Below are 16668 nucleotides of genomic sequence, written 5' to 3' on the forward strand. Positions count from 1 at the left end.
AAGATGTCATCGGGTAAATCAAAAGGATTGCATCTATCCCTAAATATTCTTTCTCTCCTAAGTGCTCTTCCGTGCACCAACCAGGATCTTCTAAGAATGGGCAGGCCATTTTCCAAGAGCACTGATTGGTCAGGAGGCGGTGCTTTTATGCTCGCTGATCTCTTATCCAGAACATAACCCGCTCCGGAGCAGGTTAGCCGTTCAGCATAAGTTACCGCGGTGATTTATCCCGGTAAGAAGTGAGCCAGCTTTGTCGTACAGAAAATCCAGGGTTAATCCTTAAGTTATCTCGATAAGATAAAATCCGGCTTCGTCGTACAGGCCTCTGGAGTTCCTCCACTTACCCGTATTTGAGTACCCTGGTCTAATGAATCAGAAGCATCTTATAATCAGAGTAAAGTGATAATAATGAGAACAATGAGCACTCTCAGTGAAATCAGTTAATGCCAGCCTTTGTGCAACAATGTAATCCTTAACACTGATAAACACTGAGGAGTAAAGAAAGACGTGCCTATGTGTCTCAGTCAGTATGTCTGTGGTTTGACTGCTGTTCTCTGAGCCTGAGAGTCTAATATGTTCAGATCCTCGTGTCTTGGTAGGTGTTTCTCTGAACAGCTGGTAAACAACAACAGTGTGCAGCATGTTATACTAGTCCTATCAGAACAACGATTTAAACTGTTCATCAAATGGAATAATACAAATACATGAAAATAAAACAGACTGCACAGGATGACCTAGTTCATGTGACAAGAACAGAAGAAAGGGAAATAACAGTGACAGGTGATAAAGAAAAATGATGAAATCTTTACAACCCTGTCAGTCAAAATGACTGACATCCAGAAAGTCTGAGGAAACCTCTGCATCACTGACAGGAAGTTCATCATTTACAGAGTCTACACCTGACTCATGTTCTCCTTAGTGACACTGAACACAGTGGAGATAATAGTCCACCTTTGCTCTGGAAGAACACCCTCCTCCTTTTCTGACTCTGGCTGTTACCTGCATGGGCGGAGCTTCAAAATCTCCAGGTGCTTCTACCTCTGAGATAAACTAATAAACAAAATACGGCTTGAACAGAAAAGAGACCAGTAACATATAAAAACAGACACAAACGGACTGAGTTTGAAAATTAGATTCTAACCTTTATTGATAAACAAAATTAACAATGCAATCAGATTCAAGTCAAATCAATAAAACAAAAGAGGCTGAAAATGAACACAAGAGGAGTGGTGGGCGGGGCTAACCCATGATGGGTCATTGGACCAGCCACCACCCCAACTAAGACTGCCTACCCAAAAATAAACTCACTCATTAGTATTAGAAAGGAAACAGTGAGAAAACATGACTACAGGCGAACTACAGCCCAAACTCAAATATTTTTCAGGTAGAGCAGCTTAGGAAAGGAGTGACACAAAGATCGAAACGTGGCACACGGATGTGGCGCGTGTCATTCTCGGTATGCTACAGTCATTCCTGATACATTTCATGGGTAGTCATGTTACATGGCATTATTCTCGTGAAATACAGGGTTGAAGTCGCGGCAGATGACATCAATACTAATCGGTTTGCTTGCAACACTTTATGATGTCAACATGATTTTTTGTTCTTTATTTACAATGTTGTGTTGTCATTAAAAGGTTGAATTTGATCATAAGGTCCATTTATGTGAATGCTTTACATAACGTTACTGGCTGTTATTTCACTCAAGTTGTTTCATAAACATACCGTTACAAACGATAGCTAGCCTAGCCACTGTACAGGCTGAACAATCGATAGCAGAAAGTGTGATCCATTTGTACAGCTCATATAAACCTCTCTTTTTATTTATTTCAAACTACTGGATTGACATCCTTTCATTTATTCCATTTTTTGTGTTGTTTCTTTTTTTCCATCTAACAGGGTATTCACTTCTGTGCTTCTGAGTCATGTTACAATACTGCCCCCTCCTGGAAGATAGCAGTCTATGACATTAACACAGTGATAAACTGAAGCTCAACTTGCTGTAAAACCAAACACATTTCAGTCACAATGCAGCTCAACATCAGCATCAGTCACAAACATGCTGGTGAAAAAAAGGCCATTGCTCTATTGACAGTAAGAGAAATGCCATGAAAGCAGCCGCCTTATTCATTAGTTCACTTTTCCATTAGTATTGATGTCATCTGCTGGGACTTCGGCCCTGTATTTCAGGAGAATAACGTCATGTAACATGACTACCCATGAAATGTGTCAGGAATGACTGTAGCATACCAAGAATGACACGTGGACATCCGTGTGTCACAGCACAAATTTGTAGGCCATGTTCCGTGACACAAACTGAGTGTGCTGTGGCACATGCCATATGCCTCATTTTGACCTCAGCACGAATGTAGGGAAGATATAACAGAATCTAGGAAGGCTAGATTAGCTGAGAAAAGCAGATATAAAAGTAGAAGCTGAACAGTGAAGCTGGAAAATTAGCGTCTGTCTAGTAGAAGTGTGATGTAGGGGGTTGGTGGCAAGGTCAACAGTTTCAACACTTAAAGAGCTGGGAGTGCAGGGCAGAGTTTCGGAAAAGAGTTTAGGAGATGAAGCCATTTAAATCAGCCAATGGATTTAGATGAGAAGGAACAATTCTGACTGGAGGGCACTGCACCCCAGCTCTGTAGGTTAGGTGAGATAAAGAATATCTCCATGCTGGCATGGTTGCTCAGTTGACAACCCTGATAAATGTTGGCTTCCTCCTGCCCATCGGTCTGCACGGTTGACTTTTGGACACAAATAGTATGGATTTAACTGGCTTTAAGAACATCTTTTGCTGAGCACTTATACTAGAGCACAAGTTTTTTGTGTTTCCTTTAAATCAAAAGTTTCAAAGCTGATAGGTTCATCAGAATACTTTGCTGACTGCTTATCTTTTTTGTAGGGAATAAGTATCCTGTGTTTACTTCAAACCTGATTTCCTAATTATCCTCACTGTCATCAGTCTCAGCTCCAGAAGAGTCTCCAGTCCCAACCACTGTCACTGGTTTTAAATGTGTGTCTGGATCTGAATTCCTGGCTGGTTCTGCTAGTTCTCTACAGTCCTCTCATCTGCTCTTGTTTCTGTCTCTCTTTTTCCTTCACTGAGGATTTGATGAATCTCTGGAGCCTGACCTCCAACACATTTGTGATGTTTTACCTGAAACTGCAACGCAAATGTCTGATTACAGTCACTGCAGCTGTAGGTTGTCTCACCTCTGTGAGTTTTAACATGCCCACTCCAGTTTGAACTACTTCTGAATCTTTTAACACACGCAGAGCAGCTGAAGAGCTTCTCTCCTGAGTGAGTTCTCATGTTTATTGCCAGACAATGTTTTCTTAAAAATATTTTTACTGCACTCAGAGCAACTTCAGGTATTTGTCTCCAGTGTGAATCCTCGTGTGTTTGTTTAGATTTCCTTTGCAAGAGAAACTTTTCATGCAGACAGAGCAGCTGAAGAGTTTCTCTCCTGTGTGAATCCTCATGTGAGCTTTCATATAATTTTTTTGCATAAATCTTTTCTTGCAAACAGAGCAGCTGAAGGGTTTTTCTCCTGAGTGAATCTTCATGTGAGCGTCCATACTACATCTCTGCGTAAATCTTTTGCTGCAAACAGAGCAGCTGAAAGGTTTCTCTCCTGAGTGAATCCTCATGTGAGCTTCCAGATGAGTTTTCCGTATAAATGTTTTGCTGCAAACAAAGCAGCTGAAGGGTTTCGCTTCTGAATGAGTTAACATGTGACGGACCAAAGTACTTCTCTGTCTAAATCTTTTGTTGCACACAGAGCAGCTGAAAGGTTTCACTTCTGAATGGGTTAACATGTGACGGACCAAATGAGGTCTCCGTCTAAATCTCCTGCTGCAAACAGAACAGCTGAAGGGTTTATCTCCTGAGTGAATCCTCATGTGATCGTCCATACCAGCTTTCTGTGTAAATCTTTTGCTGCAAACAGAGCAGCTGAAGGGTTTCACTTCTGAATGGGTTAACATGTGAGTGACCATATGAGTTCTCCGTCTAAATCTTCTGCTGCAAACAGAGCAACTGAAGGGTTTCTCTCCTGTGTGAATCCTCATGTGCCTGTTCAGTTCTCCTTTATCACAGAAACCTTTATTGCACTCAGAGCAGCTGAAAGGTTTCTCTCCTGAGTGAATTCTTGTGTGTCGTGTCAAGTTGCTTACTCTGCTGAATGTTTTACCACACACAGAACAGCTGTGTGATTTCTTACTCTTGGGTCTCTTATTTTTAATGTTTGTTGCAGACTTTGAACCTGACTGATGTTCTCTGGTCTCCCTCCAATCATCACTGTCATCAGTCTCTCCTCCAGAACTCTCTACAGTCTTGGCCTCAGTTGCTGGTTGTAAATGTTTCTCTGGATCCGAGATCCTGGCTGGTTCTGCTCCATTTGCTCCTGTTTCCATCTCTTCCTTTTGTCTCTCATGAAGCTGTGAGGACTGAGGTTTCTCTTCATCATCATCTTCACTCTTCACAGGGGAAGAACTGAAGAGGAACTTGGTGTCAGCCTCCTCCACTCCTTGAAACTGCTCTCCCTCTTGACTGATCCACAGTTCCTCCTCTTCCTCCTTAATGAGTGGGGGCTCAGTGTCCTCCTGGGGGCTCTCTTTTTTAATCACCAACAGCTGCTGGGTGTCTGCAGGAAGCACTGAAATACACAAAGACACCAAGAGAAGCTGTGAGGTTAGATTGAGCCTAGATGACTTCAAATATTTAAAGTTCTATCTATTTCAGACACATTCTTAGCAATAAAACTCTTAAGATGTTCAGATGATTTGGATGTGCACAGCCACAAACAGAAATGTGGTATTTTTAGTCACAGCTTAACAAAACTCAGATAGAAACTAAACTTTAACTCTCTAATGTATTGTGCCATTTTCTGAGTCTGAGTGAGCCAGTCACTCGTACCTACACAGCAGAGATGCTCCTGCTGCATTCATAGCAGATATGTGGATTTATTTAGGCATCCAAAACATTAAAGATGGTGCAGACTTAGATGGGAGCCAAGTCTTGGCAAGAGATGCCTGAATCTGAGAGACATCATAGCGATAGCATTAAATTAAATGGCTAATGGGGTTAAAGTGGTTAAGGCGTGCCCCATTTGTGCGGATGGCCCAGGTTCAAATCCGGCCTGAGTCCCTTTACTGCATGTCTCTACCCCGCTCTTATCCTTGTTTCCGACTCCATCCACTGTCCTCCACTATCAAAGAAAGGCACAAAAATGCCCCAAATGAACCTTAAAAAAAAAAAAAAAAAAAGGCTAATGTTAACAAACAAGCCGGTTGAAGTTACCACTGGACTCTACTCACACAACCATAATCACAATCAAAACTTCATTTTATTAGTAAGGACCTGTGCCGTTTAGTGTCGTTAAGAATGAAGGTTTTCATAACACAACACAGTTCATCAGTCCTTAAGCTGGACAAGAGGGTCGGCTTGTCTACCACAGTCTCCCTCCTCAAAGCATAATTTGTGCTCTTGCAGCGAATAAATCAGAGAAGAACTGTTTATAATTTGATAAATAAATTCTAATTCCAGGACTGGTCTGGCCTGGGGATAAATATACTAGATGATACAGATTTACTCTCTTCTTGACATCACAAATATTAATTTATTTGTTTTAAATGTTTTCTAATGGATTTTTGTTAGTGCTGTCAATTGATTTAAAAATTTTATCAAGTTAATCACATCACTATGCTTTGATTAATCATGATTATCACAGCATTTCTTTTGTTTTAGTAATTTTTTGATTTTTTTAGATTTCTTGTTATCAAGTGTTTAATTTCATGATTTTAATTTTATGTACAGCACTTTGAAAGCATTTTTTTACTGAAAAAAATGTATTTTTATTAACATGTAATATACACAACATGTATATGATTATACAATATACTTGTATTTTTGTTTGAGATAAATCAGAACAAGTTTGGTGTTTAAATGAAGAAATATTAAACAAACTAAAGGTATTAAACTTATTTGTGGTTTGTAAATCAGTGTCTTAATTCACTGAGCAATAATATTTACAGACTGCAAACAAGCCCAGCAGACAAACACATCAGGTAGAAAATAACTTGTGCTGTAAAGTGCATGATCAGGTGTGCTGTTACCCCGAGGTAGCTGAAATAAATGTAGCTCGGGTCAGCTGCTCCACTTTAGTTGCCTTTTTAGCTGTCATACAGTTCACAGATTCTTGTGACAGTTGTTCTCATAGGTGTTCTGTGGTACAGGTCATGAGAGGCAACCCAGATGGTGTCTTGAGGCCCCTTGTTGTCAACGATGTCGATGGTCTGCAGTCTCTGGCGACCCATTAGCGATTGCATTAGTTAGCATCAGTGTTGTCGTTTTGGGGACAGATCCAGGTCTGCTGGATTGCGCCGCTGTAGGTTGACGTCATGGCTTGATCTTGTGTTTTTGTTAGCATCTTTGCTAGCATTAGCAACATTAGCTATCATAGCTTGATCCCGTGTTGTTGTTAGCGTCTTTGCTAACATTAGCAAAAATGCATTTTGCCTGGAGGTGGTACTTCAGACTCGTTGTACTTCAGTGTAAAGACAGTTCATCACCGCAGTATGTACACACAACTTAAATTCCATCCAATCTTCCATTAGGCAGTTTTTTTAAATCGAAATTTGCGGTGAAGCAGACCTGGGTCTGTCACCTCACGCATCACTACTGCCTGCATTTGACCCGCCTTTAACCTTTTCACCCCAGGAACGTAAACATCCATGCAGGAGGACTACGGGAGAAAGTTGGGGTCAAACTTGGACATATGATTAAATCTGCGTTATAATTTTTTAAAGCAATAAGCTTTCCAGATTAATCACGAGCATTAATGTGTTTAACAGGCCTAATTTTCATATATCAACGTTTATTTTGAATAACCTTCAAAACTGCAGCAGGTCACATGACCATCTCTGATTTTAACTTAAAATAAAAAAAAACTTGCATTAATAAAAAACTTCTTTTTTATCTACTTGTATTTCCTTATTTGGCGGATTTGCCTCTATTAATATGGCGGTGACACACGGAGAAAACAATGAAGAAGACGTTCAGCTCAAGTGATTTCCGGTATTAGAAGATGGGATATAGCGGCAATTTTCCGAAATGGAGATCCTCGGCTGCATCCAGCTACTCTTGTTTTTCTGTTTTTTTCAAGTATGATGGCTGGTCAGACATTAACCTTCCCAAATCCCAGTCCCACCCGGCACATATGGTTTTGGCATCAAAAAGAACTTATCCTAGTGGGGAAGGTAAGAAGAACAGACTATTTATGATTCATTTAAGGTTAGTGTGGATTTTATAGGCCTCCAATTACAAATGTGCTACTACTTCATAATGAACACAAGTTATTTATTAAGTTATGAATACAAATACGATCTATTGTTGATTATGTTGGAATATTGTGGCAGTGGGCGATTGCTACCTCAATGAACCATAATATCACAAAACGTGTAACATAAAGTTATGCTAAATATGACTGTCCGCTCTGCCCACAGAATAACATCTAAGTTAAGACTAGAGCTGAAACGATTCCTCAAATTATTAGGGTGATCCGATTAAAAAAATTCCTCGAGGCAAATTATCTGCCTCAAGGCTTCACTTAAATCAGTCCTGTATCCATATACGGCCATGCCGTAAGCTTGGAAAGTATGCTGTGTGTTGCACGGCGTGCTGTGTTTCGCCTGGACGGCTATTTGTGTGGCACAATTCACTTGTTTTCGCTGCTACTATAACATAACATACACGTGAGGCGTGAAAATTATGAAGGAAGAGAAGTTGATGCAGTGATGTTTCCAGGCACACATGCTGCATTTTTACGCATGCACTGGCTGTGGCTTCATGGCAGATATGGCACTATGTCTACACCGGTAAACCTGCACAGATCTCTGAGTTTACATGCTGTCTGCATGACTCACTGATGTGACAGCGCTCAGTTTGTGTCTGCAGACTTCAGAGAATTTCATAAACTTCTCTAATTAACCCGACAGTTTCACAGAAGACAGTCAGGTTTCATGATTCAAGTCCTGCTTTGGTGTTTTCCCTCTCTCTCTCTCCCCATCTTCCGCGTGCGCACGTTACACATTTAATTATAAATTATCCAAAATTCAGCGCACTGATGTCTTGATTCCAGCGTCCAAGTTTTAGCATCCCGAACAATTTGATAAGACATATATTGATAATGAATTGACACCAATTAAATAGAAACATCTTATTGCCACAGACAGTGACTGAGACTAAATAGGTCAAAGTTCATCAATATATAGTCAGGATTCAACAGGTCATAGAAGCAGCTTTATCCCTTTAAATGTGTTCTCCATGTCATTGGATGGTCTTAAAGGTCAGATTACTATGGTGGATGAACTCACAAACAAAAATGTGCAAAAAATAGAAGTGAACACCCTTTAAAAAAATAAACCATATTCCTGAAATCTAAAGGTTCACCTTTCAGACATCATGAAAGGTTGGTTCTGATGACCTGCCCACAGAACACCTACGAGAACTACTGTCACAAGAATCCGTGAACTGTATGACAGCTAAAAAGGCAACTAAAGTGGAGCAGCTGACCCGAGCTACATTTATTTCAGCTACCTCGGGGTAACAGCACACCTGATCATGCACTTTACAGCACAAGTTATTTTCTACCTGATGTGTTTGTCTGCTGGGCTCGTTTGCAGTCTGTAAATATTATTGCTCTTTTGTTGCACACAGAGCAGCTGAAAGGTTTCACTTCTGAATGGGTTAACATGTGACGGACCAAATGAGGTCTCCGTCTAAATCTCCTGCTGCAAACAGAACAGCTGAAGGGTTTATCTCCTGAGTGAATCCTCATGTGATCATCCATACCAGCTTTCTGTCCAGCATTATTGATCAGGGAGAAGCCAGTAAAAAGCTTAGGGAGATGGTATAATGAAGACCTCAATGACAGTGAACAGGTGGAGCAGTTTAGAAAAGATGTAGTGGAGGGATTAGGGAGGATTGATAAATCAGGGCTCCCAGGGAGGTTGAGGTTATGGTGTTTGCAGTTTGGGCTATTTCCTAGACTGATGTGGCCCGTGTCAGTTTATGAGATCCCAATATCGAAGGTAGAGAAGCTGGAAAGAGTAATTAACTCATTTGTAAGGGAGTGGTTGGGTGTCCCTCGGTGCCTTAGCAGTGTGGCGCTGTATGGCAAAGGAATACTCCAACTCCTGATCACTAGCTCGACAGAAGAGTTCAAGTGCTCAAAGGTTAGAACAGAGTTGCTGTTAGCAGGGAACAAAGATGGACTAGTTAGCAGTGTAGTTCCAAATCCAACTAGGGGAAGGAAATGGAACCCAAGACAGGCAGTAGAGGAGGCAGAGGCAGCTCTTAGGCATGCTGAGATTGTAGGCAATGTTCAGATAGGTCGGGGAGGTCTGGGGCTTGGCTCAGGTAGACCGGCATGGAACAAAGCAGGTCCTAAAGATAGACGGAGACTGGTAGTGGAACAGGTACGTAGACAGGAGGAAGTAGTAAGGTGTACTAAGGCTGTGGCTCAGGCTAAGCAGGGACAGTGGATGAACTGGGAGAGTGTAGAGAAGAGAAAGCTGAGTTGGAGAGACCTATGGAGCATGGAAGATAGGCAGATCAAATTCCTGCTAGGGTCTACCTATGACATCCTACCATCACCCCAGAACCTAAAGTGCTGGGTTGACGGGGACCCATGGTGTCCTTTGTGCTCCGAGACAGCAACCTTGACGCACATTTTGACAGGATGTAAGATCAGTCTGTCACAAGGTAGATATACATGGAGGCATGACAGGGTTTTGAAAAGTCAGAGGGCAACAGGTGAATGCAGGATGTAATCAGGGAACGAGGACGGTTCAGTTTGTCAGAGAGGGAGAGAAGGTTAAAGGAGGCAGGTTTTTAGGTAGGCACCAGTTAGGCCAGTTAAAGGATGCTAAGGACTGGGAGATGCAGGTAGATTTAGGAGGGAAACTTGTTGTGCCACAGGAGATAGTTTGCACCAATCTTAGGCCTGACATAGTGCTGTGGTCTGCCAGTCAGCGTGTAGTTTATTTTATAGAGCTGACGGTTCTGTGGGAGGATTCTGTGGAGGAAGCCTATGAAAGGAAGAAGCTGAGATACGCAGAGTTAGGAGCAGAAGCTGAACAGCCAGGATGGAAAGTTAGGACTGGTCCAGTAGAAGTGGGATGTAGAGGGTTTGTAGCAAGGTCAGCTGTTTCATTACTCAGAGAGCTGGGAGTGCAGGGACAGAATTTGCCAAAGACAGTTAAGGAGATGTCAGATGAAAGAGCTCAGGCCAGCCAGTGGATCTGGATGAGGAGGAGTAATGCCAGCTGGGGCAAAAATGAAGGTTGACAAAACCCCATAACTTCTCTATCAGTTAGCTTCGTTTAATCCTCTCTTTACTCTGTCTTCCCTCATAAAAATGAGGGAGTAGGGGGGATAGAGCGCCATGCACCGCCAGGCCAGGGGTGTGTGTTAACCCATGACAGGGTACCACACCCTTAGCTCTGCCTCCCCCACCTTATTGCAAAACACTCTCTCTCCCTCCCTCCCTCCCTCTCTCTCTCTCTCTCCCTAATCTGTCTAATTTTCCCTTATTTTTTACTCTTAGTTATTGGTAATAATAGTTGCACTGTAATCATGAGTGGTGTTAAGGAAGGTAGTATCAGCATCGTCACTACCTGGAGCTTGCATGTACGGAGCCTGGGTCTGTTGAAGGTGGCATGCTGTTGAGGCTGTGTGGGCCATGTGGTAAGATAAGTAAGATGATGTCTGCGTGTTGACATGGTGTGTGGTGAGAGCCGGCATGGAGGGGGGTGGCTCTGGGACGCTGGAGATCACTGTTCAGCCCTCTGGAGGAGTCGTGGGACCAACAGGACAAAACACTGATGAGGGTTCCCACTTGACAACCCACTTGACAACCCCTGAGAAGTGCAGGTTTTCTTACTATCCATCAGTCTGCACGGTTGACTTGTGGAGGTAAATAGTAATGGATTAGGGATTTCGTCACTGAGCGCTGATCCTCTTTATAGGGCACAAGTATCTTTTGTTTCATTTAGATAGGAGTAGGGCTGGGCATTGCTAAGAACCTCATGATTCAATTCAATTTCAATTTGATATTGATATAAATGTTGATGTTGATTCAGTTAAAGTAGAAATACACGAATGACCTGTTGGCAATTTTTAATAATTATTTTCATGCCCATGTGAACATATGTGGTAGGTCACCTCACATTTTTTCACAATAAAACACCTGAATATAAAAATTTGCACAATAATAACTTATTTGTGCATATGGAGTATAAAAGTAAAAGAACATGACAGTTCTGTATAAACACTGAAAAAGTAAAGTACATGTAAACTTTAATAATATTTCTTTCCTCTTGGAAATTGTGATAAACCTCACATAACATGGTTATGGTTGGTGGTTGTTTGGTCGAGTGCGGCCTCCGTCCATACAACGCAAATCACACGCACAGTGACCCCCACTGGCCAGGAGGTGAATCGATTCAGAGGATTTGCTGAATCGATGTTGAATTGAGGGGGGAAATATTGTGATGCATCGATTAATCGATATTTTTACCCGACCCTAGATAGGAGAGACACTCTGATTTACAAACCACAAATAAGTATAAAAACTAGTTTGTTTAAAATTTCTTCATTTAAACGCCAAACTTGTTCTGATTTATCTCAAACAAAAATGCAGGTGATTGGTAGTATTTAAATGTTAATTTATAGATATTCCTACAAATAATAATAATAATAATAATAATAATAATAATAATAATGATAATAATACCTTTTTAGTAATAAATAAATACACACTTGATAACAAGAACGTTTAAAAACCTAGAAATTACTAAAACTAAAGAAATGCTCTGATTAATCATGATTAATAAAAGCATAGTGATGTGATTAACTTTTTAAAATTTTTTAATCAATTGACAGCACCAATTTTTAAGCATAATTTCCCAAATTATGAGCAACACTTTTACTATGTTCAACTGAATTTACTTGCATTATTTTGCAGCGCTGGACTATACCACATGGACATTTTTAAAGGAGTAGCAGAGGCCCCCCAGTATTTATTTTACTCTATTTGAAACAAATGTCAGTCTGTTGAATGATTCATTTTTGTCGCTTTTGATTCAATAATGACACTAATTACTAAGAAAAAATAGATAAAAATAAAGTTTTCATTACAGGCTCCTCAAGGACCCCTCCCTACTGTGGGCCCAGGTAATCAGTACCCTGTTCCACCCTGTGCTACACCCCTGGACTGTGGCATGGTCAAGGACCATCTAATGCACAGGTGTCAAACTCAAGGCCCGGGGGCCAAATCCAGCCCGTTGAGCAGTTAAACCCGGCCCACCAGATCATATAATATTTTTATTAGAACTGGCCCACCAGTATGAGGTCTGCAGATTTCCTCCAGTATAAAAATGTAAACTTAACCTTGATGATTTGTAAAAATTAGAGAGGTAAACAGTAAAAATAATTTGATAAAAAGTCAGGAATGTGGGGAAGAAATTAGTGTTTTCTCTTTATTTTCAATTTTGCATGTCACAATGACAACAAAAAGTTATGGTTTTGCCTTTTTAATTTCATATTTTAACATTTACATCTCATTACTTTTACTTTTATCTCATATTTTTACCTTTTAGATTAATATTTTAAAATTTAAAATCATATTTAGACCTTTTAAAGTCATGATTTTGACTTTTACCTCATGTTTTGACCTTTTTCAACTCCTAACTTGAACTTTATTACATTTATTTACCTTAAAAATGCATGATTTTTGTTTTATTTCATATTTTGACATTTGAAACTCGTGATTTCGATGTCTACCTCATATTTTGACTGTTAAAAATTATGATTTTGAATTTCATCTCAGTTATTGACTTTAAATTCATAGTTTCTATATTCTGTCTCATATTTTGCCTTTTATAAACATTATTTTGACTTTAAATGTCATGTTTTTACCTTTTAAACTATAAGTTTGAATTTTTATCTCAGATTTTGAGTTTTTAACTCGTTATGTTCAACTTTTAATCACAAAATCATTTATCATTGGTGCCAAGTTTTTACCCCCATAATTCATTGCTGGTGAAAATAAGGTTGACATTTTATGGTTAAATATGGACCCTGTTAGGCCCTCAGGTTAGACCCAAGTTCAGAACCCGGCCCCTGCTGTGATTGAGTTTGACACCCCTGATCTAATGGATTAGGAATCTCTCCATCCTAGTCTGGAGACTAGGAGCCCCAAAAAGCTAGAGACGGCCCTGGGTGGCCCTTCATGAAGAATGACGGGGCTTGGACAGCAGGGAGATGCGGCTGACACGCATTTCTTTGTGAAAGCTGCACCAGTCTGAAACGGGCTTCAGGACCAGGTCTTTGGTGGTGGGAGGGAACCGGAGAACCCACGCATGCACGAGGAGAACATGCAGACTCCAACCTGTAACAGGAAACAGGTTTCTATGAGTGTAAATAAACCCACCTGCTCTGTGCAGCTTTATCTCAGGGATTAAAATCACATCCAGCAGCTTTCTGTGGCGGTGGAGCTCCTCAAACCCGGACATTTCCACACATCCAAGAGTCCAAGAAGGAAAAGAAAACTACAACATTACTCTGCTAACGTTAGCACAGCCACACATGCTAGCTGAGCTCTGACGGAGAGACCACAAAGAGCTCCTTCTTCTTCTGTAATGGCGGTCTGTACCCGGCGGAGCATTACCGCCACCTACTGTTGTACAGGTGCATCTCAAAAAATGAGAATATCATGAGAAAGTTCACTATGTTTTTCCACTCACCCAAAATATTATATAGACTCCTTACACATAGAGTGAAATATTTCAAGCCTTTATTTCTTCAAATGTTGATGATTATGGCTTACAGATAATGAAAACCCAAAATTCAGTGTCTCAGAAAATGATAATGTTGTGAAAAAGTTTAATATTGTAAAGTCATGGTGTCACACCCTAATCAGCTGATGAACTCCAAACACCTGCAAAGGTTTCCTGAGCCTTTAAATGGTCTCTCAGTCTGGGTCAGTAGGCTACACAATCATGGGGAGGACTGCAGACTTGAGGCCACTGTACACTCCCCAGCCTCAGGTATAAGTCAGTAAAAGCCACTTATTTTATTTATTTATTTATTCATTCATTTTTTCTAGTTCCTGTTGAGTAAAATGATAACCACTGTTTTTTGAGTTTTTTCAGTTAGTTTTAGTTTCAGATAATAACCTTGCTTCACACGTGTCTGACATGGTAGCAGACCACCCAGGTCAGGCCGGTTTTTGTGTTCATGTTTATTCTGCTCTATAATCTGATTGTTTAAATCAGTTTGATGATGCCTGAACCAGAGGTAAGTGAACAATTCATGACAGCTCTCTAAAAATATTATTCAGATTTCACTTATTTAGAAATGAAGACATTATTGTTCCTGCTAACTCTTTTATACCAGTTATCTCCATGAAGTGTAACTGAAGACTAAGGTAAGTCTGTCAGAGGTAAAGCTATGACTACTAAAACTTTAAGAAGAATCAAATGAAAATGAAATGAAATTTCAATTCTCACTTTGTTGTATTTGGTTTATTTTGAAAGGAGTAGATGGTTGACCAAGGAATTTAAAACAACTGAAATTCACTTCCCTTAAATTTCATTTGATAATTCAGCTGTTGTGATATTTTACTTACTATGTTGTATCTTTTTGTTTTTTACATGCTGACACAAGGAGAAAGGTTCGACCCGGAGAGAAGTGTTTACCCTGGACCAGATGAGAGGGATGGATGACTACAGGACCAGCTGAAGAGCGGTGGTCTCCTTTTTCCCCCAGATGTCCAAGTAAGTAATCCCCTCAATCAGTGTTCTGTTACATAAAAGTTACATAAAATAAGCAAAAGCTGTCGTAAGCATTTGTATTTCTTTTATTATAACATTCCTAGAAGGATGATTTAAAATTTCATTGAAGATTTTATTTAATACTGACAAAATTTGATTTAATATTGGCAAAATAAAAAAAAATGTATTTTTTAAGTATTAAATGATATTAGAGTGCATCAACAATATCTTATTGAACTTGGATTTAATGTTGTTGACAAGTTCTTAATTGTGCCCTTGTGGAAAAGGTGCCAGGCCTCGATGGTTTCAGGACAGTTGCTGTAATTTGTCCTTTTTGTTGGCATTTTTCTCTCTGTTATAAATTATTATGCAAAATTAACTGACATAGCAATTCCTCTGGGCAGTGTGTGATCTGTGATGTACTCGTGTTAATGAAGTTAGTAGGTATAACAACATCCAACAGGATTACAGTGAAAAGCTGTCAAATCTCAAAATGTCATCATTTCCTACTGAAACACATAAGATGGGCTTAAATGGAACACACTGGGCTTAAATGGTTCTACAGTGACTACCAGGGAAATAAAGATAATATGTTCTCGCCAAGATGAAACAAATGTATAAAGAAATGCCTGTAGCCTAAATATGCTGTAAATCTTTCATCACAGTTATCCCTCTTTAGCCAAACTTTCTGAATTACCAAGGAATTCTTGTTCAAAGTTAGCTTACGCTAGCTGTTTTCTGGGTCACTGTACCATTTAAGCCCACCTTGGAAAAAATACATTTTTTGAAAATATTTCAGCCACCCAAACCCTTTTTTGTGTCTTAATTTGAAGATTTATGTAAAATGAATCAGAAAACGCATTACATTTCTAATCCTTAAGCAGTGTATCTATCAGTAGGGCTACATGTATCAACTTGTGATTCTCCTGCTACGCTAGCTAGCATGACTCATCTTTTCACATAAAACTTAATAGTAAGAAATGACAAAAAACTACTTAAACTACACAAAAAACAAAACAATAATCTCTCAAATTACATAATATCTTTCTGAGGGGTCCCAAAACACCAAAGTTTTGAGGCGACTTTATCTGAGCCTCCTTGAGACTGCACGAATGTAGGCGGGCCTTATTCAGTATCCACAAATGTGATTGGTGCCAAACAAAAACTGACATATAATTAAGAAATTGTGTGATTTGACAAAATAATATATAGCATTAGACAAGCCCCTTTTTTTTTTTTAAAAAATTGACTTCAAAGTTGCAAGTGGGCTGAAATGGTGCCTGGGCTTATATGCCTACTCTACAACCAGGCACCACTCAAACAGGGCTCAAGTCCAGCTGGTGCACTTGGTCCATGAACAGCAACTTAAACATTAAAGATAAAGAACCTTCTGGGAATGGCGGTTGAGGGGCGTGCTCCAATAGCAAAGACTGGAGTCAAAAGAGTCATTTATCATGGCCCAAAGAGATGTCAGAGCAAGGGAACAGGAGTGTGACTAGAGTGAGAAGCACTCAGAACAAGAGAAGAAGAAGTATACTAGCACTACTGGAGTTTAAAAGAGGCAGAACTGCCAAAAATAAGGGTCAGATGATATGGTGAGGACCATGATGGCCAAGAGTGTGCCAAGCCCGTAAAATGCTCCAATTGTAAAGAGGATCACCCCTGACCTGACAGGAAGTCGAGTTAGTGGGTGGACCGTTATGTTGATCCAAAGTTGTGTTGAGACAGCGATTTCAATATGGAGGCCGCCATAATTTGAGGCGCTGGTTTGGCAACTAAAGAAAACAATGGGTGGAGACTCCCTGAGCAGACATCAGCTGCTGCTGT

At 40.1% G+C, this 16668-nt stretch overlaps 1 protein-coding gene across 2 annotated transcripts; it reads right to left on the bottom strand.

The window, feature by feature from the left end:
* Nucleotides 1-2363: 2363 nt before the first annotated feature.
* LOC121521106 (gastrula zinc finger protein XlCGF57.1-like) lies at nt 2364-13681 on the bottom strand. Of its 2 annotated transcripts, XM_041804851.1 has the most exons (3): nt 13500-13681; nt 4022-4661; nt 2364-3685 (listed from the first exon to the last, which is right to left on the bottom strand). In XM_041804851.1, the coding sequence occupies exons 1-3, from the start codon at nt 13579-13581 to the stop codon at nt 3361-3363; spliced, it is 1047 nt and encodes a 348-aa protein (XP_041660785.1). In that variant the 5' UTR covers nt 13582-13681; the 3' UTR covers nt 2364-3360. The 2 variants fall into 2 exon arrangements, with proteins under 2 accessions (XP_041660785.1, XP_041660784.1); XM_041804850.1 differs by having other exon boundaries at nt 2364-4661.
* Nucleotides 13682-16668: the final 2987 nt, after the last annotated feature.

Source organism: Cheilinus undulatus, linkage group 14, assembly GCF_018320785.1.
Source record: "Cheilinus undulatus linkage group 14, ASM1832078v1, whole genome shotgun sequence".
Taxonomy (NCBI): domain Eukaryota; kingdom Metazoa; phylum Chordata; class Actinopteri; order Labriformes; family Labridae; genus Cheilinus; species Cheilinus undulatus.

Bases quoted from the DNA above. Each gene is read 5' to 3' on its own strand.
- LOC121521106 (XM_041804850.1), bottom strand. From the start codon at position 13,581: ATGTCCGGGTTTGAGGAGCTCCACCGCCACAGAAAGCTGCTGGATGTG. The intron at 4,662-13,499 runs GTGGGTTTATTT...TGTGTATTTCAG, and splicing joins GATAAAGCTGCACAGAGCAG to TGCTTCCTGCAGACACCCAG.